The sequence below is a fragment of the Rhinatrema bivittatum genome, chromosome 1 (genome assembly GCF_901001135.1).
Source record: "Rhinatrema bivittatum chromosome 1, aRhiBiv1.1, whole genome shotgun sequence".
NCBI classification, from domain to species: domain Eukaryota; kingdom Metazoa; phylum Chordata; class Amphibia; order Gymnophiona; family Rhinatrematidae; genus Rhinatrema; species Rhinatrema bivittatum.
In genome coordinates, this window is record NC_042615.1 from 484,743,857 (window position 1) to 484,768,088 (window position 24,232).

General features: G+C 44.5%; 1 protein-coding gene across 1 annotated transcript in view; it reads left to right on the forward strand.

Moving 5' to 3' along the window:
• Positions 1-24,232, forward strand: part of ITIH6 (inter-alpha-trypsin inhibitor heavy chain family member 6) — a 112,890-nt gene that overhangs the window by 33,755 nt on the left and 54,903 nt on the right. Inside the window, exon 3 of the mRNA XM_029607650.1 lies at positions 3,903-4,057. Coding sequence (XP_029463510.1) covers positions 3,903-4,057 — 155 coding nt within the window. The remainder of the gene's footprint in view (positions 1-3,902; positions 4,058-24,232) is intronic.

The window sequence follows — 24,232 nt, forward strand, 5'->3', positions numbered from 1 at the left end:
AGGGAACACCTGTAAGAAGATTACACATGTCTTCTTGGAGACCACTCACTCACAACCTCTCACTCACAACCTTCAGGTCCTTATAGAAACTTCATAAAATGGAACAGATGAGGTGTTTCTTACCTTCCTCCACTACTTGATGGAAGTACACCTCCTCTGAGTCTGATGATTCTGACAAAAGCTTTAGCTGTATGTATTCATGTAAATACTGCACCATGCAGAGCTGGTGAGCTGCAATCTAAATAGTCAGCACGGATCCCTGGAAGGTCTTTTCCCCAAAAAATTCCCAATACTTTTGTATCCTTCCCATGACGCATGTTGGAGTGATCATGAGTACGTATAGCATGTTTCAACACTGTCTCCACCACCATCACCGAGTGGCAAGGTAGTTGTGCTGCCCTAATGATGGGGGAAAACCTGGAGCCTGAAACGGCCTTCCATCTGGCTGGAAGGCAAGATATCAGCATATGCCACATCCTCAACAGCAGGTCCTTGAGAACCAGGATAGCCAGGGAGTCCGCTGGAGGAACTGAAGCAGTCTGAAGACATCTATCCTTGGGTCTTTTTTCTTTCTAACACTGACAGCATCTCTGCCAGCTTATCCAAGAACTGGAGTAGTAGAGATCCTCTGGAGGAGATGTGTGCTGTGGTGAGTCTGGCATATAATCTGAATAAATCTCTTTGATATCTTCTTCTTCCCCTCACCACAGAGGAATACTGAGCCATGACTCCGACATTAAGGGCAACTAAGATCACTGCTGGTCCAAGGGGGGAAATGGCTAGTAGCAATTCAGAAAGAACTGATCCTCGTCTGATTTATGAAGGAACTCCCACAGAGGAGGTGAATCTACTGGAAGCCTATAAGGGGAGTCGATTGGACTGTTAGATGATCGAAGGGTACAAGGGGCACTAAGGGAAAAAAAGGCCATAGCAGAAAGACTAAATTAATTCTCTGCTTTGATGTTTATGGAGGAGGATGTTGTAGAAATACCCATGCCAGAAATGGCATTTAATCATGATTTGAATGAATTGAAACAATTCATTGTGAACCTGAAGATGTAATAGGGCAAACTGACAAACTGAAGAGTAGCAAATCACCTAGACCAGATGGTATACACACCCCAGAGTCCTGAAAGAACTAAAAAATGAAGTTGCAGTCCTGTTACTAGTAATTTGTAACCCATCATTAAAATTGTCTATTGTACCTGAAGAATGGAGAGTGGCCAATATAATGTCAATCTTTAAAAAAGGCTCCAGAGGGGATATGGGAAACTATAGACTGGTGAGCCTGTCAGTACTTGGAAAAATCATAGAAATCATTCTAAAGAACAAAATTACAGAGCATATAGATACACATTGTTTAGCAGCACACAGCCAACATGGATTTACCTGACATAAGTCTTGCCTCACCAATCTGCTACATTTTTTAAAAGGGATTAATAAACATGCAGATAATGGTGAATTAGTGAATGTAGTGTATTTGGATTTTCAGAAGGTGCTAGACAGTTCCTCATGAGAGATTCCTGAGAAAATTAAAAAGTCATGAAATAGGAGGCAAATATCCTGTTGTGGATTGTGAGCTGGTTAAAAGACAGGAAACAGAAAGTAGGCCTAAATGATTAATTTTCTCAATGGAGGAAGGAAAATAGTGCAGTGCCCCAGGGATATGTACTGGGATTGGTGCTTTTTATATATTTATAAATGATCTGGGAAAGGGCATAACAAGTGAGGTGATCAAATTTGCAGAAAGAAAATTATTCCAAGTTGTTAAAATAAGCAGATTGTGAGAAAAAGCAGGAGGACCTTACAAGACTGAGCATCGAATAGCAGATGACATTTAATGTGGACAAGTGCACAGTGATGCACATAGGGAAAAGTAATCCAAATTGTAATTACACGATTTTAGGTTCCATACTAGGAGTCATCAACCAAGAAAAGGATTTAGATGTCATCATAGACAATACGTTAAAATTATCATCTCAGAGTGCAGTGGTGGAGATCAAAAAAGCAAATCTTAGGAATAATTAGGAAAGGAATGGAGAATAAAAAAGAGAATATCATAATACCTCTATATCACTTCATGGTGCAAAAACATCTAGAGTACAGTTTGCAAGTCTGGTCACCACATCTCAAAAAAGGTACAGTAGAACTGAGAAGGGCAACCAAAATTATAAATGGAATGGAATGGTTCCCTATGAAAAAATGTTAAAAAGAAGTTAAAGCTCTTTAGCTTGAAGAACAGACGGCTGAGGGAGACAGATATGATAGAGGTCTATAAAATCATGAGCGGAGTAGGATAGTAAACGTGAATCATTTCTAAACAGAAAAAAAGACTAGTGGACACTCCATGAAGTTACTAAATAGTACATTTAAAACAAATCAGAGAAAATACTTTTTCACTCAACAGACGATTAAGCTCTGGAATTCATTGCCAGAGAATGTGGTAAAGGCAATTAGTGTAGCTGGGTTTAAAAAAGGTTTAAACAAGTTCCTGAAGAAAAAGTCCATAAACCATTATTAAACAGGTAAACTTGGGGAAAGCTACTGCTTATCCCTGGGCATAAGTAACATGGAATTTATCTACTATCTGAGATGCTGCCAGGTACTTGTGACCTGGATTGGCCACTGCTGGAAACAGAATACTGGACTTGATGGACTCTTTTCTGACCCAGTATGGAAGTTCTTATGTACCTCATGGTAAGGACTTACTCCCAGGGCAGAAAACATTTGAGGATGTGTATGCATTGGTGTGGGACTTTGGGAGGCCCCGATATATGGAAACATCTCCGGCTTCTTGGACGGCAGAGGTTCTTAACCACCTTCTCCAGTCCTTAGGGCTTAAGGAGGCACAGAAATTCTTCATTTGTTTCAATAGCTGGGCTCTCACTGACTGAGGGATCCTCTATGTTGCAGTTGAGGGAGAGATCTTCTTCAGACACACAGAGTGTCTCATCCTCACTGAGAGCTGCCAGTAAAGCCAAGGAGGAACTTGGCAACATGTCAGCAGCCGGCTCTGTGGCACTCCGTGCTGGCTGCATCGACCAGTCCCATCTAATGGTGCCTTGGTCCATGGATGGCACCAGCAGAATCTCCTTTTGCATCATAATGCCAGTAGTGAGATTCTTGGGCTTATGCGCTGGGGCACTTCACTCTGACACCATCGACAGTGCCTTGGCATGCTGCACTGAGTGTGTAGACCACGCACTGGAATGTGGGCTCCACACCAATGACATGGATGGTGCCCTGGTTAGTCCTGAATCCGTACAGTAAATGGCTTAGTACCATGGGAATGTTCAATGATATGAAGGATGATTTGGCCCTTCACTTCGGTGTTGAGAAAGGGCCCACCTTGGTGGAATCTGTGCCAATGCTGTATGTCTTTTCTTCAGCTGTGAAAGAGATAGCCTTGAAGAGGGTCCATCACGTTGTTTAGGTGCTCTTCTTGGCACCCCACTCAATGCCACACGTTTCTGTGCCATGCTAGGCCAACAAACTGAGACAGATCTGGTAAATGGCACCATGGGATGAGGGGAGTTTTCCTGAGCTTGCTGAGTGGGTTCATGAGGAAGCGCGTGAGTGTAGAAACTCCTGCACATGCTCAGTAAAGTCTTTACTGAGCTCAGAGCTGAGTCTATATTGGCTGTCATGTTATGGCTTATTTATAACCTGCTTTTTGATGGAGAAATATTTCTTCATGAAAAGAGCAGTGGAAATCCCTCCCATCAGTGTCGAATTTCAAGAAAATGTGCAGTAGGCACAGAGGATCTCTGGGAATGGGGAAAAGAATGGAAATGCCAAGGCATGATTAGGATCTGTGGTATCTGGGATGGGAGATGGAAATAGGCAGAATGGATGGGTGTTATGGTCTTTATCTGCTAACATGTTTCTATTTTGTTTTTCAGCTCCGAATCAGCAGTTTCTCCATTCATTCCACCATCATATCCCGATATGCTCTCACCACTGTGCAGAGTATCGTGAGAAATCCTCATCCTGATGCCAAGGAAGCAGTCTTTGATCTGGACTTGCCAAACTCTGCCTTCATCTCGAACTTTACCCTGTGAGTCTCTGCAGAGATCTGCTGCCTCTCCCCCCTTGCAGGCATTATGTATTGTACAGGGTACCTCTAAGTAGGGTACAATGGGTAAACTATGGCCCACCGGCCCGTATTCCCTTTTTGTGCAGCCAGCCTATCTCATTGTCTGTGGCCATCATCAGCGATGGCCTGACATCACATGCATTGTTTTAGGCCTTTGTTGATGAAATTGGGCCAGAGCATCACCAGGCTGGAGATAATGAAGACTGTGTCACTTGGGTTGCTCGAAGAAATTGCCATGGTGCTCCTTCCCTCCTTCCTCCTGGGTCCCTCTGGCTCAAGATGCAGGCGGTGGAGGAGGCAGTCATATGGTGAAGCCAGGCCAAAGGCAGGAAGTGCTAAGACCCAATCCCTGCATTCTTCATTTTGGAGCAGCAAATTGAGACATCCTTGGGACAAAGAATGGAGGTCTGACCCATAGATCCTACAACCACCACCATGCCCCCCCCCCCCCTCCTCCTCCTCCAACAAAAGCTCCTGTCCTCTTCTGGAGGCAGGAACTGCCATTCTAGACTCAAAGCAGAGAGGCTGCACCAGTTCAGGTAAAAGGGAGGGAAATCCTGGGGTCTGGCTGAGGAAAGTGCTGGGGTCAGTGCTGGAGCCCTCTTCTTTTCCTTGATTGGAGCTCAAAGAGTGCCCCCCCCCCCACCAACCACCACTGCCCTCCCCCCCCCCCCCCCCAGTATACGCAAGAGCCACAAGTGTGGCCCTGCTTAAAATAAAAGTTTGCCCATCCCTGCTCTAAAGTCCTTGACTGGGAGGGGAGCATGTGTTTGGAGAACAATTTTCAAAGGGATCTAGCCAGCTAATTAAAGCGTTCATCCCAGGAGTTCTACTTAGCTAAAAGTGTCCCATGCAGAGTGATTAAGCTTAGTCACTTAGAGAAACTAGGCAGCTATATTTAATTGCTTTTAAAATTGGCATTCCTGGAGGGGGGGGTTGGGTTGGAGGGGTGGGAAGGGTAGTATAACCTATGCATAAATATTGGATTTCCAAATGCACACGCATAGTTTTTTCTATTTATTTAATTAAAATAATTTATATTCTGCCTTTCTCAAAAACATTTGACTAAAGTGGACTACGATAAAATATAGACATAGTTTTAAAACATTTTACACAAAACAATTACATAAAACCTAGAGTGACAATACATTTAAATATATCACATCATCCCAGCTTTACTCCCTATGCCATTAATAACTGATAACCCATCTCCAAACCTATTCTCCAAAGCTTTCCCTAAATAATTTTATTTTTATTTATTTAAAAGATTTATAACTCATTCACTCTAAAACATTTGTGGCGGAGTAAAACATAAACATATATAATGATAATACACACAAAACATTAAAATTAACAAACATAATTAAAAGTGCAATGAAAAATGATAAAAAAAAAACAAATGACAAAATAAGCACGGAGGCTTAAACGTACACAGAGCAGGCAAGTTCAAGGTGCTTCTGAAAAAGAATATCTTTAGGGTCTTTTTAGTGAAATATCTTTATTAAGGAGATAACCAACATAAAAATAGAAGATGCGCAAAAAACTGTTTTAAGTGTTTCTCCCCCACCCACATCCATGTTAGATACAGAAAACAAAATGATCAAAGAACCAGACCGACATCTGACTCTTGTATGTCGGACCCCAAAAAGAAAACATGGATGTTTCTCACCTACCCCACCCTAATTCCACCTCCCCTCTAGTAATCCCACACAATAAACAGGCCAACCCAATCCCAAAAAAATAATCCCTATAAGGTATTTAAAATAAGACTTCTAGCTCTAGTACAAATGCTGGCAAGATATATATCCCACACCTTCAAAAACCTAGACTTAGATGGTACAGAGAAACGAGTTGCAAGAGATTCCATAAACATCATATTATGAATTGCATTCCTCCACTGCCAAAAGGAAGGAGGAGACTTTTCCCTTCAAAGCAATAAGATAGAAAGTTTACCCCTGTGCTAACAATTTCTTTAGCAGCAATCTCTTGCTATCTTTCCAAATATAGGCCTGGATTTTCTAAAATCGTACGGCTTTCTGACTCCCTCGGTAATGGGGGGCGAAACGAGAGGCAGGCCTGCAAACGCCGGCAGTGATTGCACCACTGCGGTGTTATCGCTGCCGGCTTTCGCACCCAATAGCGCCACTGTGAAAGGTGGTGCTATTGGGCGCGCTACTGGCGGTGATAGCAGGTCTTACCTTATTGCCACCAGCGAAGTTTCCGCTGCGTCTGCCCCAACGCCACCCTGACTCCTCCTCTTCCGGTCCTGACGCCGCCCCGACTCCGCCCCTATCTAGCTATCGCGTGCGAAAAGTGCCTTTTCGCGTGCGATAGAGATAGAAAATGATTCCCATAGTTAGGCGGGTCCACATTAAACAATAATATCTCTGGCAATATGGGAATATTACAACTTAATAAAGTATTATTGTAATGTATAACCTTTTCCCAAAACCACAAAATGAAAGGGCAATTCCAGAAAGCATGAGAAAAAGAGCCCCTGGCGGATGAGCATTTTAAACAGTCACTGTGGGGATAAGTTTAGCTCTGAAGGCTAGCACCTGGGAAACAAAGGCTCTGTGAAGAAAATTAAATTGCATTTCACGTAAATAGCCATTAGAAGACACAGCGTTCAACATCTTAAAGCAAACAAATAGGTTCTGATCAGTCAATTACATCCTCCCATCCAAAGGCCAGTGATCCAAAAGAGTCATAATCCCAATGTCTTGGATCAAAGTCTGCAGTGCTTTCTTAACCTGAGACAGAGGGAATTTCCTCCTTTCAATATGGAAAAAAAATCATCTAATTTATGCGTCACAGTTAAAGCAAGGTCTGTGGCAGGTAAGGAATGAATATAGTCAAGTAACTGTACGTAAGAGAAAAAATCTTGAGCCCTCAACCCAAATTGCATTTGTAAAGTTTGGAAGGAAAGGATGGACCCATCTATGGATAATACCTGCTGAAGTTGTGTAATACCTTGAGCTTTCCAATGTAAAAAAAACCCTAGAGGGGCATTCTGGCTGAAAATTTAAGTTCCACTGCAATGGCAAAAAAGGTGTTTAAGAGGCCGATAAATGCAACTTCTTCATCAAAATTCTCCATGCCCAATGCAATGGAGACAACAACCGATGTTTAGCAAGACCACAGGGAAGGCTCTACGAGGATGCGTGCAATAAATAGCAAAGATCCAAATTATGTGAAATCGCCTTATTGCACTCAATAAAAGTAAAAACAGAGCTATCATACAACCAGTCCCGAACAATGCGTAAAAGAGGCCAAATTGTAATAAGTCCGGGAGACCTAACTCCCACCCCCCTGTAGCCATGGTTATTGTAACCTGGAGAGAGCAATTTGGGGTTTCATACCTGTCCATATAAAACGTAAAAACAACTTATCCAGTGCTTGAATATCAAGATGCTGTTGCGATACTGCTTGCGGGCCTAGCCGTGAGCAGTCTCTCACCTTCATGGCCTGGAGGCCGCTGACGCCATTGCCCTGTGCAGCCTAGTGCCACTACCTTCCTCTCTCTGTGGCGGGCAAAGCCTCCGACAACCTTGCCCTTCTGCGGCATGGAGCCACCGATATCCTGGCCCTGCTTCACGGCCCGGAGGCCGCAGATGCTGCTGCTTCTGTGCGGCAGGAGTGTCTCCTCCCTCTTCACTCTGCGGCGGGTGGAGCTGCCGCTGTTTCCTTCCTCGCGGCCCGGAAGCCGCTGTCTTGCCATCCTGTCCCGTGGCAGAAGTTCTGCCGCCAGCCCTGTTCTTCGTGGCATGGACGCCGCCGCCACTGTCCCCGGTCCTGGCTTCTCCTTAAGCGCGCGGCCACACCTCTCCTGGATATTTAAAGTTCCCACAGTGGGAAAAGCCCTGTGGCCCTCCCTGATGATGTCATCTGGGCGTCTTCTCTTTAGCCCTATAAAAGGGCCCCCTCGCCAGTTCCTCGTCGCCTTTGCAAGGAGCCTGTCTTCTCCTGGATTCCTCATCTTGTTCCATCTTTCCAGGAGACTTCTGAGGTCATCGCTTCTCCTTCAAGGTCCCTTGTTCTTCTTGGGAGCTCCCTTGTTTTCGTCCATGGTTCTTGGTCTCCCATCTTATCCTCCGTCCTCGTCCATCCTGTCTTCAGACGGTCCTGTCTTCAGATGGTCCTAGCCCTCTTCGGTTCCTCCCTTCAGATGTCTTTGTCCTCAGATGTTTCAGCTCTTCTGTACCTGTCTCCAGTTATTCCAGTACATCTGTTCCTGTGTCCAGTTGTCCCTGATCTTTTTGTTCCTGGCTCCAGGTTTCAAGCCTAGCCTCGCTCGCCGGACTCCACCTCCAGATGACCATCCTGTGAGTACATCCGTATCTGATCCGGTGTCCGTTCCCGGTCATTGGAGCCCTGTTCAGGCTGGACCCTTCTTTGAGTGCTGCCCGGATCCCTCTTTCATCCTGAGCTTCAGTCCTGTGCTTGTCCCACTCTCTGCGTGGTCCGTGACCAGCCTCTCCAGGTTGTGTAGGGTGCGCAGTGGGACAGAGTGGTCCATGACCAGCCCAGGAGGGCGCCCTGAGGGGTAGTGCCTGCCTGAGTCTCCTAGTGCATTTGTCTCATCCAAGTCTCCAAGTGCCTATGTTTCATCCTTGTTCCAGTGTCATCGCCTGTCCTCGATCTCTGTCCGTCCTGTAGCACCTGCCGTATCCAGGTGGCAGGTCCAAAAGGGTTATTGAGTGGCTGGAGGGCTACCCCAGAGACCAGCATTGCGTTGCTGGGTTTCTTCTGGTGTATTCGGGTTCGGCAGAGGTCAGGGTCCTGAGTCTCTAGCCTGTCTGCCCGTGTTCGGATGCGTCTCGCCTGCCTCAGCGCTTCTCTGGAGTCCTCCTCTGGGGTCGTGCCATGGCCCAAGGGCACACTCTCTCTTCTGAATCCACTCCCTAGCGCTTCCGCAACAGATGTCTTAACAAAATGGGCACAGTCTGCATCACTTAAAGCCATTTGGGGAACAAAATCATCTTAAATAGACTTCTTCTCTCACCCAGGGACAATGGCATATTCTGCCACACCGCCAATTTATCTTGTGTGAAAGAAAGCAAAGGGACAATATTAAGAGTATAAAATCGATCTAGGTTCAATGTGATAAGTATCCCCAAATAACAAAAAGAACCCTTTGCCCATTTTAAAGGAAAATGATCTGTTCACTGTTCCCTAATCATGTCTGGGAGAATTCCCCAAAGGGCTGAAACAGCTGTAATAAATGGGACAAAGAAATTAATGGATCACTTAAAAAAACTAAAAGATCATCTGCTAAAGCAGCATACTTGAAAAAAAAAAAGAAGCCCACCGAGATGCCCTGAATCCCACCCAAAAGCTGAATCACCACTAACAAAGGCTCTAAGACAAGAAGAAATAACAAAGGAGAAAGAGGGCAGTCCTGCCTCGTACTCCTATAAACAGCAAAGGCTGGAGAAATTTCTCCATTAACAGTGTTGATAGCTAGAGGGTTAATATATAATAAACAGATCCCAGCTAGAAAAAACCCATCCAACTGCATATGTTGCAATACTGTAAATAAATACTGCCATTCCACCCTGTCAAACGCTTTCTCCACATCAAAGCTAACTACCATAAATGGCAAAGCTTTACTAGTACAGAGTGAAATGACAGATAACAGTTTGCAGACATTCACCGATGTGTATCTCCCTCAGACAAAGCCTACTTGCCCCTGTCCAATATAGACTGGCGGAATTAATGCTAATCTATTGGTCAAAATTTTTGCCAACAACTTCTGATCAAAATTTAGCAAAGAAAAAGATCAGTATGATGCAACAGAAGAAGGATCCTTGCTGGGTTTAGGGATAACCGTAATAATTGCTTGCTTCTCTTCAGCAGGATATTGTCCATCTTTGATCAGTGAAGCAAAAGTATTAACAAGCAGGGAACATCATCAACTAAGATTTTATAAAATTCGGTGGAGAAGCCATCCGGACCTGGGGTCTTCAGTGACTTCGCCGACTGAATGCCTACAATTATTTCCTGCAAACTAATAGGCAGATTTAGGCTTTGCAAATGGGATTCCTCAAACTATTTGATGCCAAGTTTAGATAAAAAGGCCTGGCACTTAGTCAGGTCACAACTACCTGAGCTGTATAGCTTCGTATAGTAGTCGGTGAACTTCCGCAAAATACCGGAGGTTGAATAAATCGGGTGCCCACCCTGATCACGAAGATGGGTGACCCCATTAGGATTACGGGCCCCTTTAATAAGACGAGCTAACAATTTCCCGGTCTTATTAGCCTATTGGTACAATTTAAAATTATAGTATAAAATATTCTTTTTAGCCCTTTGATGTAAAAGAGTATTTAAAGCAGCTTGCGTTGATAAAAACGCAATGCTGCTTTAAATTTCCTCAAATTAAGTTCCAGAGCCACCAGTTGCTTATCTATAGATTTCCGTCTCCAAGCTAAATACAAAATTATGTTCCTCTGCAATACAGCTTTAGCAGTATATCAGGATATTCGGAGAGCTTCAAAGTGAGCACCATTGTTAGCCACATAATTAGCCCACCATTGCTGCAAATATTCTTGAAAAGCAGTATCTGTGGCTAGATAAGTACATTTCCAAGACAGGTGGGAAGTTCTTCCTGCCAAACCATTTAACATAAGCCAAATAGGGGCATGATCTGATATTTTGATATTCCCTATATCCATGTCTTCCACTTGAGGGGGCTATTTCTAGAGCATAAAAAGTAGTCTATCCTAAACAAAGTGGAGCGGGCCCTGGACAAATGAGCAAAATCTTTCTCCAAAGGATGAAAGATATGCCAGGAATCCACAAGTTGTAATTCAGATAGCAAAAAGGTTTTGCTTTTCCTGGCACCCAAGGGCATACCTCTCGTAGAGTGTGATTTGTCCAGGTCAGGGTCCGCCACAATGTTAAAATAGCCTCCTATAATTAGAGACTCCTCCCGAAGCGACAATAATTTCTGGATGATTTGAAGAAAAAACATGTGATTATAAGTATTCGGGACATAACGGTTACAAAAGATAACCCGTTCCCCCCCCCCCCCCCCCCCCCCCCCCCATCTCTACTACCAAGATCACATAGCGTCCTTGTGGATCTTTAACTTTCTGAAGGACTTGTAAAGTCACAGTTTTATGCACCAGAATTGCTACACCAGCAGATCTAGATGAAGAAGAAGCATAAACGGTCTGCCCCACCCAGTCCCGCCGGAGCTTTTGGTGTTCTATATCAGTAAGATGGGTTTCCTGCAGAAACCCTATATATCTGCAGACTGTTTTTCAAAGCTGTGAGAACCTTGTGGCGTTTAATGGGAAACATTCCAGGACACTAACTATGGATTCGATTTACCCATGGGAATATATGAAAAAAGGAAAATTCCAAAGCAGAAAAAAGAATAACATTTGAGAGTGGACACCTCCATAAAAACCTAAGATAACCTTTCCCAGCATCATTCCGGTCAGGTTTGCCCGTAGGAAATGCCGTGAAAGAAAACCATACAAACCACCCACCCCTCCCCTCCCCTGAACCCCCTCAGACCCCCTAACAATCATCAATGTATGGAAGGTCACCCAAAGAATCATACACCTCCCAACCTACCATTTCCACCCCCCCCAGATCTCCTCAAACCTGAAACCAAGAGCTGACTGCCCTATGAAAGAAATGGAAAAAGAAACCACCCATCCCCAACCCCCCCATGATAGAAACAGAAGCCACTACAAAGTCCCTGTGAAGCAGGAGAACTCTGCATTCCCGGTGCAGAATTCAGCCAAAATTTGGCAACCTCCAAGCTATGATAGAATCCAAAAATTCATCACAAAACGCTTGGCCAGTCCAAAGCAAGAGACCACCAAATAGTGCCCAAACCAGGAACTCCATGGAGAGAAAAGAAACTGACCACGAAGAAAACATGAACAGCTGTGAAAAACAATTAATGAAAAAGAATCCTCAATGAGCTGATGAAGTGTCTCTCTCTCTTTCCAAGCAGTCAGCTAATTTTGCTGCCTCTGCTGCCGAATTAAGCCAGTGAGCTCCCTGTATCCTGTACCCAAAGCCTGAGCTGTAGGCCCAATTTATGAAGGCACATGCAGGCGGCGCAGAATTCCCTTCTGAGAGCTTAGCTAAGTAGTCCTGGAATACTAAAATAGTCTTATTTTCGTAGGTAAGCTTCTTCCCCGCCCTCAGTGCTTGTAGGATCTCGGTTTTGTAGGCAAAGTCCAGAATTCAAGCTATTACTACACGTGGCCTCTCCGAATGTTCTCGCCATGCTCCCAGTTGGTGCGCCCGCTCAATACATAAGGGCCCCCACGCCACCCCAAGGCCCAGGTCAGACACCAGCCATGTTTCTAAAAAAGTAGCCAAACTGGATTCAGGCAAAGATTCGGGTAATCCAAGAAACCGGAGAATGTTGCACCTCGAATGATTTTCTAAGTCCTCCAAATGGTCTTCTTGTTTCTTCAGGTACAAAAATACCCACATATCTTGCCTTTAGCTGGCTTACAGAAAATTGAACCCTTTATCCTTAATATAAAGTTACAATAATAATAATAATTTAGCATAACACATGTACCAAGGACAGTGGGGGGGAACAAGGGGTTTATCCTTAATGTAAAATTAACCAGTTTAACTTGTGTGTCGGGGACAGAAGGGAGAGAGGAGCAGGAAATGAATATATATCAGAGATAATAGGGGAAGGAAAGCAGGGTATATATCAAGGACAGACGGGAGAAGGGAGAAGGGTTCAGGGGGCGAGTGTCAGAAACAGTAGGGAGAGGGGCATGGGAGCGGTGTGTGTCGGGGATGGAGGGGGAGGGGAGAAGGGGTGAGTGTGTCTGTGTAGAGGGGAGTGTGGTGGGGGGGGGGGGGGGGGTGAATGCTCCAGTATCCTTGGCTGTAAAAGTAGGGTGGGCCCAGGGTCAGGACATGGGGGCACAAAGAATGCTTTCATTTCTGTATCCAAGCAAATCCTGGCTCACCTTCTGGGTTATGGAAGGTGAGGCAATGTTGACATCCTCTTTTTATATGTTTCATAACCTTAGAACAGAGGTCTGACTGTTTCTGGCACTGAGGAACCTTCTGCAAGTTTATATACTTAAAAAAAAAAAAGAAAACTTAACTAGCAAAGAGCATTAATTGGTAATTTTAGGTTGTGTTGCTGTAGTAGCTGTGAAAGGGCAAAGACTGATGTACTGCCCTACTTACAGGAAACAGATTGACATATGATTGTGAAATGATTGCAAGCCCATTAACAGAGGACATATTTAAAGTACTTTTGCAAATAATTCACTTATCCTAAGAGCTCATATTACAGCATCCAGGAAAATTGCTTTTAAGGAAAAGTTATTTAAAGACATGAATCTAGAGGCTCAAAGGGAGGCTTTATCCACTGTGCTAGAAGAACCACCGTTAGGTCTCATAGCACAGAGCTAGTTTAATGTGAGCTGGATCTTTCATTAATCGTGAAATGAATGGATAGAGAGAAACTGCAGAACCTTTGTGATGATCATGGTAGGCTGCAATAACACTCAGGTGAGCTCTCACAGATGCTGTTTTTAAAACTATTTTCCTATCGCTGAAAAAAAGATATTTTAGCAGGAGGATAGGAGAGAATTTGAATGGGGTCCTGACCATGGCTCCAGGATCCTCCTCTTCTTCTCAGCTGATCCCTTAGGTGGCCCTTAAACTCATGAATCTGGAAGAAGAGAGTTAGGAAGGAATTTGAGGAGGATTTGGAGGATATTTTGTCCTCTGGGTCTGAGGCTTTCATTAAAGGTTTTTAGAGTAAGCTAAGCTTTACTGGGAGCCATGGTGGGCTGGAAGAGGGGGGAAGTATTGCCTCCAAGGAGGAAAAGCAACTCTCCTCTGGCATGCCTTTTTTTTTTTTACAAGGAGGAATTTTCTTTGTTAATTTCTCAGTCCTTAGTGATTTTGAATATCGCTGAGGAAAAAGGGGAGGAAGTGGAGACTGCAGAGGACCCGATAATGGTGGGGCTACTGAATCCCCCTGTAACCCCCACTCTGGTGTGCATGTCCTGCAGGGGTGGGGGCCATAAACGTATTTATAGCCCTGATTAGCTCTTTTCTGTGCCCACTTCCCCAGGGTGTGTGGGGGGGGGGGGGAGTGTTCTTTTCAGGTCCCGGGGCAGGGGTGGTAACTTTCTCTTGGTTATCCCTGGGAGAGGGGTCATTTCTCTTTCTGTGTGCTCAGATAAGGACACTGGACGCACTGAGCTAGTGTCCAAAGTTAAATTTACAGAATAAGATAGTTGCAGATGGCACAATAAATATGTTTCCAGCACCACAGTCTCTCTTCTCTTAATTACAGGCTTTCTCTCTGTCTGTGCGGGAATCTTTGAATGGACAAGGGATCCTACCGCCTTCCTGGGTTAGGTGAGATGGGGGTCTCCGATGAGCGGGGCAGTCTTTAGCTGGGCAGGAAACCCCTTCCATCTCTTGTCTCTCCCCAGAGTTTGAAGACCCCGGATTGGTATCCTCTAATCTCTTTAACAGTTCTTGCACTCACGGTTAGCAGTTCTTCCTCTCTTTGGATCTATCGCAGTAACTCTGGGAGGGATCCCTGGAAGTAGGTTTCTTACCCTGCTCCTATGCAGGAAGGAAGAGGCAGCCAAAACTCTTCTTCCTGGATGGTTAAACTTAATGTCCCTTTTTCCTTAACCAAATATAACACCGAGTTACTCCTTGCAGTGGGTCACTACCTGAGATGGGCAGGTCTTCCCTATCCCTAGGTGTCTCAAACACAGTTCACTGAATCCAGGAAAGGCCCAGGTGTCCAGCAAGCGACCATGAAAAGCTCAAAATCCTGAAAACAACCCGGAGAAGTATCCAAACCAGCCAGGGAGTAGGCTGGTAAGAACACCTTCCAGACCCTGGTCAGGAATCCCAGCACTGGTGTAGCAAGGGGGCCAAGGCCCTCAGGCACCAGGCTATAGAGGGTGCTAAGGGGGCAGGGCATCCCATCCCACCCAAAGAAGAAAAGGCTCTACAGCCGCCGGGGGCTCCTATCCCACTCGGCAGCAGAAGAGGAGGAGGCCCACGGCTGCTGGTGGGAGCCCATCCTGCCACATGGCTAAGGAGAGGCTGCATCAGCGGCCAGGCCACGCAACTGAAGAGAGGGTGCCTCGGCGGCTGGGCTGCATGGCTGAAGAGAGGAGTAAATAGCCTGTGTGGTCAAGGCCAAGAGCCGTGTTTGCTCACAAAGAAGAGAGTGGAGGCCTCCTGCTGCATGGAAGTCCAAGAAGAAAGCTGCTGCTGCTGCTGCTGCTGCTGCTGCTGCTGCCTGCAACTAGAAAGGAGAGAAAAAAAAAGAGTGTATGCATGTATGTGTGTGAGCATATGTGGGGAAAGAGAAAGCGTGTGTGTGTGGGTGTGTATGTATGTGTGTGTGTGTGTATGTGCAAAAGCATGTGAGAGAGCGAGCATGTGAGGGAAAAAGATTCTGTGTATGAGAAAGAGTCTTGGGGGATGAGAGCCTGTGGGGGAAGAGAACATGTGTGTGTGTCTAAGAACTTGTGGGGGAGAGAGAGCATTTGTATGTGTATGGGAACATGTGTGGGAGAGAGAGTGTGAGTGTATGTAGAGAAGAGAGCATGTGTGTGTGTGTATAAGAGAGCGTGTAGGGGAGAGTGAGGGTATGGAAGGAGGCAGCATGTGTATGTGAGAGCATGTGGGGAAAAGAGTGAGTATGTGTATGAATATGTGTGAGTAAGCGAGTGTGCTTGTGTTGGACAGCATGTATGTTAGAGAGAGGAGAAAACTTGTGTATCACAGCCACTGCATCCCCCCACTAATCCATGATAAGTTACAACTCAAAATCAAAAATTCCCAGGTATGGAGAGCAGGAGATTTTTTATCCTTATTTTTAATTATTTGGTGGCGTTATGTGTGTCTGCTGTTTTGAACTATTTTATTGGTGTTTGGGAAAGTGTTCAAAATTTGTACGAGTCTTTAATTATTGGATATTCTGTTCATCAGCTGTTTTAAAATTATTATTATGATTTACCATTATGATTAATGATTTATATATCTTGATTTTATTATTTGATGTTTTATAAGGAATGGTTATATTTCTGTTTTCCATTGTTGCATTATATACAGAGCCTGGCGTGTTGCGATTTACAGTTCAGTTTTTGTCTGCATATTTCTATTTAGAATGTACAGTATCTTTATTCTGTATTTGGTGAGGGTCTGTGTTCTGCATGCGTGACTGAGATGAAAGCATTCTGTTAGCATGTGGTTTCTCTGTACGAATTTGTAATAGCTTGGTTTGTTCTGTTTTCCTGATAAGAGAAGATTTGATATTTTAGAGTCTGGTGAAATCTTTGTGGGGTTCCTTTTCATAGGTAGGATTGTTACTGTTTTAGTGTTGGCAGATAGTACTGTGTTGAATCAAGAGGATCATACCCACACCCAACATGTTACAATAGGCCTAATGCCATATGAGTTCCAAATTGCAGAGTTTCTGGTTGACAACATAGTAGTACATCACAACAATGTGTATATTATTTTTACCTCAGAATTTAATTTTTCATGTAAAATCTGTTGTTATAAATGCTTCATTTTAAATTGTGTATGGGGAGGGGCGCCAGACTGTAAGATTTACCTAGTGCACCTAATACCCTTGCACCATCCCTTTTGCGGCCGCCAGGGAAGCCAATCCCACCCAACAGCAAAGGTGGAAGAGGCCCACGGCCACCAGAGCAGCCCATCCTGCCTAATGGCAGAAAAAGAGGAGGCCTGAGGCCACCAGAGAACCCATCCTACCCAGTGGCAGAGGTAGAGGCCATCCCACCCAGTGGCAGAAGTGGAGAAGGCCCGTGGCCCAACTGAAGGAGAGAGACTGGAGCCGGAGCCTGTATGTGTGTGTGTGTGTGTGTGTGTGTATGTGTGTGTGTGGAGGAGAGAGATTGGAGCCAGCGTATGTATGTGTGTGTGTGTGTGTGTGTGTGTGTGTGTGTGTGGAAGAAAGGAGTGGAGCCAGTGTGTGCGTGTGTGTGGAGGAGGGGGAGAGGAGCCAGCATGTATGTGTGTGTGTGGAAGAGAGGGAGAGGAACCAACGTGCGTGTGTGTGTGTGTGTGTGTGTGTGTGTGCATGTAAAAGAGGGAAAGGAGCCAGCATGTGTGAGTGTGTGTGTAAAAGAGAGGGAGTGGAGCCGGCATGCATGTGCCTGAGAGAAAGTCTGTGTGTGTGTGTGTGTGTGTGTGAGCCTGAGAGAGAGCCAGCCAGCTTGTATGAGTCTATGATCATGTGTGAGATTCGAAAGAGTGTTTGTGTGTATCTGTGTGAGCATGAGGATGAACATGTGTATATGAGGAAAGAGAAAGTCTGTGCAACTCCCTTCCCTTCCCACTACTCCATGACAATCTCATGTTGACCAGAAGTCAAAGGTTCCCAGGTATGGAGAATGAGTGATTTTTTAAAAATCTTTATTGATTTTAATTAATCTGGTGTTATTTGATGTGTATGCTGTTTTGAAATATTATATTGGTGATGAGGAAATTAAAAAAAATATGAGTTTTTAATTATTGGATGTTATTCTGTTCATTCGCTGTTTTAAAATATTAATTCTTTTGATTAGTATGGTTTTACTATTATGGTTGATGCTTTATATTTCTTGATTTTATTGTTTGATGTTTTCTGAGGAATGATGATGCTTTTGTTTTTCCATTTGGTGCACTTCAGACAGAGACTGACTTGTTGTGGTTTCCAGTTCAGTTTATGATTGCACTTTTCCATTTATACTTTATGACCCTTTATTCTATGTTTGGTGAGGGTCTGTCTGTGTTCTGCTTGTGTGATTGAGGTTAAATAATCTACTAAAATGTCATTTCAATGTAGGGATCTGTAGAAGTTTGGTTTGTTCTGTTTCCTTATAGGAGGTATATGGATGTTTAGGGCCTGGTAATGTTTGCAGGGTCTCCTTTTCATAGGGTTATAACTGTTTGAGTGCTGGCAGTTAGTGCTGTTTTAGAATATAAGATTTATCATATTGTAATTTAATTTGCTCATTTATGTCTATCTGAGGACCAAGCCCACACCCAACATGCGTTACAATAGTCCTAATACCATATGTGTTCCAAGTGTCTTTTTAGCTTTTATGCAGGGTTTTCTGGTTGACATCACAGCAGTGCATGTAAATATAATACCCATTCTGTTGTAATATTTTTATTTCAAAAGACTCTGCTTTGAGTGTCCTTTTTCATGTAAAATCGTTTATAATAAATGCATAAATTGAAATTGTGTGTGGAGAGGGCTGTGGTGGGGGCGGGGGAAGGCCTGGCACAAAGCTGTAAGATTCACTTAGGGTGCCTAATACCCGTGCGCTGGCCCTGATTAGAAAAAGAATTGAAATAAAATGTTTAAAAAAAAAAAACAAAAACCAGAATGAGGAAGGGCCAGCACTATAATTGTTCACACAGGGCTGCAAAAAAAAATGTTAGCACTGGCCCTGCCCAGCCGCACCCTGTGGGTGACGTGCTGGCTGGGTTCCCGCCCTTCTCCAGTGAAAAGAGACCCCCACACAGTGGTGCCATGTGGTGATGCACTGGAAAGTGATGGCAGGGGAGAAAGGGGGGGGGGGGGGGAGGGGAGGTGCAGGGGAGACAACACAAATGCACTGTCCCCCGGGTCCCAGAGACCCATGCTACGCCTCTGAATCCCAGGCTGGATTAGCCTGTTCCCTCTGACTGGGACTGAAAAGTACAAAAAGGTAAGCTCCTCACTATTTTCTAACTCCAAAAATCATACATGACTGCCTCCAGAATCTCAGGAGAGAGCTGTTATAAAGCCTCCTAGGGGGACGGCCATTCCCTGGCCCCTCGAAGGGAGGGGACTGGAATTTGAATGGGTCCTCCTGCCATCCACTAACCTACTCTTGCTAGTATTTCCCCAGGCATAATGGTAACCAGAGAATGCTCTTGGTTACACCCCTAAGACCTTACCCCTCCCTAAACTGATTAAAAAGCTGATTTCCACAGAGTCGGATTCCATGGAAGCCAGCTTTAGGGAGGTGAGGCTTTATCGTCTGAATGAGTAGGAAAAGAAAAAAAAACCGGAAGATTCCTAAAGTAGATAATCTGGTCTGCGCAGTTACCATGAGGATAACTATCCCTGTAGAAGGGGGTGCTTCCCTAAAGGATGCTCAAGATAGGATTGAGATGGCTCTTAAAAATGCTTGTGATGCTGCCAGTCTGGCTTTCAGAGTTGCAGTTTGCAATGGGATAGTAGCTAGGGCTGGATGTCGGTTGGCACAGGTATAGGAAGGTATAGCTACTGTTGTAGAGGAGGCAGCTCAGATGGAACCTGATGCAATATTTTAGTTGATGCATCTGATCGTTTTCTTTGGGCTACAGCCAGGAGCATGGCCTCCAACGGTGGCAGACACCTGTTGTGGCTGCGCAACTGGTCGACGGATGCTGTAAATAAAACTCAGTGACGTTCCCTTTTAAAGGAGTCTGTCTTTTCAGAAATGACTTGGAGAAGTTTGTGAAAGCCTTGGGGGGAGTTGACGGCGCCCAGGTTTCCAGAGGATAGGCCTACGGAGGCTTCACGCCCCCATGCTTGCAAGAAGCCACTATCGCAACACCAGGCAGAGAAGAGAGAGGGAAAATATTCAAGCAGCCAGCATTCCAGGTCTTATAATAGGTTTCATTCCTTTCAGACCAGTAAAAGGGGTCCAAAAGACTCCAGCACTGGCACGGCAGCCACTGCAAGGAATGCTCTATGAACTTGTGACCCGGCTTTGCCTGTCACTAAGATGTTTCCCCAAATGTTTCCATTATATATAGTAAGTGGGCATTTTGGAATCCTCTCCTTGCATTATCCCAACCAATTTGTGGGAGGCTTTTGGGGATTATAAAGAACCCCGGAGCAGGTGATTTGGGTCTTTGCCACCCCCCAGGTGGACTGACCAGGAGGAGAGGCATTTTCTCTGCTTCGCAGTAAAAGTGATCTAAGCAGAGGATTTTTGGAGATGAACCAGTTCCTGAAGGAAGAGAAATCTGGTCCTTACTTAGAGTCAACAGCAAGGGTGAAGAGTGTGAAGGCTTTTGAGTTTTTTGGACATTCCAGCACGAGTAGTTGGATCTATTTGATTCTGAAGGTTAGTTTTGGGGGTTTTGCCACCCTTTTCCAGCTTTTTGCATGCTGGAATTACAGAGGCTATCCTATCCTCCAAGGGGAAGGAATAATGGAGATGGATGTTGGTGCAGGGGAGAGAAGAACATCGAGGAGGAGTGTCATGGATAAGAAAACCATGGCTTTTCTAACATTAATTTTTCTAATGTGGTTTCTAATTTTTTTCTATTCTTGTGTGGATTTTGATTTTTAAACTCAAGTAAATTTTTGTTGAACACCATTGCTGGACTTTGTGACTCTTTCTTCCCTTTGGGCATTAGGACAGTGAGTGGAGAGTGTGCTTGTATTTTTTTTTTTTTTTGTTCTCTTGGCACCTCCTGAAGAACCTCCTGCATGGTACCTGAAACCGGTGGATTGAGACTGAATGTGAACGACCACAGACATGATCACACCAAGGGTCCAGGAAGTTAAACCACCCCCACCTCCACTGGATGGACCCCCAGCATTGTAGGTCTCAGGTACAGCCTACAAGCCAACCAGGAATCCTGCTACAATGGCGTGGGGACCAAGACTTCAGTGCAGGAGACAGCAGGGTGCTTGTCAACCTTATACTGGAGATAGGCCCATCAGATCAATAGGTTCTGGAGGTGGTCATGGATAGTTATGCCCTAGAGTTTTCCTATCCTATTTTAGATGCATTTATAGTTTCTCTTTGTCTACTCAGAAGGAAGCGGTATAATACCCTTGATTGACTACAGCTCTTGGGGTTGGTGGTCTCTGTTTTGGTCATGCAGAACGGTCTTAGAAGATACTCCATTTACTTTGTTGTTCCAAAGGAGGAGGATATTTTTCGACTCATTCTGGATCTCAGGAATGTGAATAGGGCTTTTAAGGTCACTCACTTCAAGATGGAAAGTTTAAACTTGGTGATAGTAGCAGTAAGGCAAGGGGAATTCCTGACATCCTTGGATTTGTCCAAGGCTTATCTTCATATCTTGATAAGAAGGGAGCATCAGAATGATTTGCAGTGCTAGGTCAACAATTTCAGTTTTGGGCTCTTCCCTTTGTGCTGGTTATGGTTCCATGTGCCTTTACCAAAGTGATGGTTGTAGTGGCAGCATTCATTCAGCAGGAAGGTATCCTGGTTCATCCTTATTTGGAGACTGGTTGATACGTGCAAAATTGGAGCAAGAAGATGAAACAATGATTGCCAGATTGATTCAGTTACTTCAGGAACTGGGATGGGCAATCAATTTTCAAAAAAGCAGACTGGTCCCATCCCAGAGTCTAGAATATATGGGTGCACTTTTTGACATGAGGAAAAATCAAGTTCATCTGATGAAGGAAAAGGATTTGAAGATTGCAGGAGCAAGTGAGGCTTTTGTTGAGATTGCAATCCCCAACAGCCTAAAGATTTCTGCAAGTGTTGGGTTCAATGGCGTCAACTTTGAAGCTACTATCATGAGCAAGGGCTCACATGAGATCCTTGCAGAGGGCATTGCGGTCCAGGTGGTCCCCTCAGGCTCAACTTTATACCAAGAAGATGGTACTGGAAGCGATGAGGCAGTTTAGCTTGGTGGCTAGGGTCTAAAATTCTAGAAATCGGAGTGGACTTGGAATCTCCAACATGGATTGTATTGATCATGAATACCAGTCTTCTTGGTTAGGGAGCACATTGTCAGGATCAGAAGGCTCAGTGAACCTGGTCAAGTCTGGAGGTAAGGTGGTCAATCATTCATTTGGAGACAAGGGCATTCAGGCTGGCACTCTTGCATTTTGCCTGACTTCTGTTGGGGCAAGCAGTAAGGGTCTTATCAACAATGCGACAGCAGCATCCTAATTAAACTGACAAGAAGGAACCAGAAGCATGCAAGTGGCACAAGAAGTGTCTCAGCAAATACAGTGGGCAGAAAGGCATCTGAAGTTTCTTTTGGATTCTCACATACTGGGAATAGAAAATATGCATGCAGATTTTCTCATTCTAAATGCCTTAGACCAGGGGTGTGATCTCTTGCAAAGGAAGCATTTTCATTACTAGTGGAAAGAGCTGTTGATGGACCTGATGGCATCCTGCAATAATGGGGAGAGCTGTTGATGGACCTGATGGTCTCCCACAAGAATGCCCAGGTGACCAGCTTCTTCAGTTGCAGAATGGAGTTTGGTTCATTGGGGGTGGATGCCCTGATTTGACAATGGCCGGAGGAGGAGCTACTTTGTGTGTTCCCTCCATGGTTCTTGATAGGCAGAACACTGCAGAGGATTTTAGGTCACAGCGGTCTTGTGATCCTAGTGCAGTGATGGTGAACTCCAGTCCTCAAATGCCATGAACAGGCCAGGTTTTCAGGTTGTCTCCATGAATATGCATAAGAAAGATTTGCATGCACTGCCTCCATTGTATGCAAATCTATCTCATGCATATTTATTGTAGATTGCCTGTTTGTGGCAATCGAGGACTGGAGTTCGCCATCACTGTCCTGGTGGCTCTGAACTGACCCAGGCTTCCCTAGTACGAGGAACTAGTGTGCATTTTGGAAGGGGGTCCAATGGAATTTCCACAGTCCAAAGATTTGTTGGTACAAGTCCAGTAGTTCACGAGGACCCTCTCAATTTTGTCTTACGGTATGGCCCTTGAGAGGGCACATTTAGTTAAAAAGGATTATTCCCAGGTAGTGGCGAGTATGTTTCTGCAAGCCAGGAAAACCTCTCTTTCTTTGGCATACATAAGGATATTTGAGGACTGGCATTTGGACAGAGGTTTGTTGCCTAGGAAAGCCTCAATTCCTTCAGTTTTGGATTTTCTACAAGATGGTTTGAGTATGGGCCTGGCCTTCAATTCTCTGAAGGTGCAGGTAGTGGCGATTGCCTGTTTTCGAGGTCGTTTTCAAGGTAAATCATTGGCGGTTAATCCAGACATTTCTCAATTCCTTAAAGCAGACGAACATATTCATCCTCTGGTCCCGGCAATTGTTCCGGCTTGGGATCTGAACTTGGTGTTTAGATTCGTAAATGACGATCAATTTCAGATTTTGAAAAAAGCTTTGCTAAAACATCTCACCTGTAAGGCTGCATTCTTAATCGTGATTTGTTCTGCAAGTCATATTTCCGAAATTCAAACATTGTCATTGCAGAGAACCTTTCTTAATTTTTTTTGAAGGCAGCTGTATCTCTCAGTGTCTTCCTTTCTTCTGAAGGTAGTCACAGCCTTTCACCTTGATCAAATGGTCTGTTTACTATCCTTTCAGCAGGAGGCATGCAAGCAAGTTTTTAAGCAGTTGCTAGATGTCAGAAGAATTTTTCTTCGTTTTTTGAAGGTGACAAATATGTTCATAAAGTCTGATCATCTCTTCATTTTGTTTACTGGTCCTAGAAAACAAGAGGCAGCTTCAAGGGCATCTATAGTCATTGGGTTAAGGAGACTATTGGAGATGCCTATGTGAACAGGAGTCCTCTCCTACCTTGAAGTATGAGAGCGCATTTAATCAGGGTACAGGTGACGTTGTGTGTGGAGTTTTGCTTGGTATCTCTGCCTGAGATTTGCAGAGCTGTGATATGGTCTTCTTTGCATTCTTTTGTGAAAAATTATCATTTGGATGTCCAAGCCAGAGAAGAGGCATCATTTGACTAAGTTGTCCTAGAAGCAGGATTATCAGTTTCCTGCCCAATTGAAAGGTACATCCTGTGCATCTGGACTGGTCCAGTTGGATGATGAGGAAGGCGAAATTTGGTCTTTCCTGATAAATTGTTTACCTTGAGTCCAGCCAGACCAATCCAGAATCCTCTTTAACTGCTAATATCCCCGCTTATCTTGGTTTCTAAGAGCATTATTTCAGAGGAATGTTCAAGATGAAAAGTTTACATACTTTCTTTGGAGAACCGTACCAGGTTCTGTAGAGGTGAGTACGTTACAGGTATTTTTGGGTTATGTTGTTGTGAGTGTTGTTTCATTTGATGGTTTTCCAGAAGCCCTTGGATTTGAAGGCATAGGTAAATTATGCTTTTTCATTATTAGCTTTTACACTGAATACTAACAGGCTTTATTACATTGGCCCCATAGC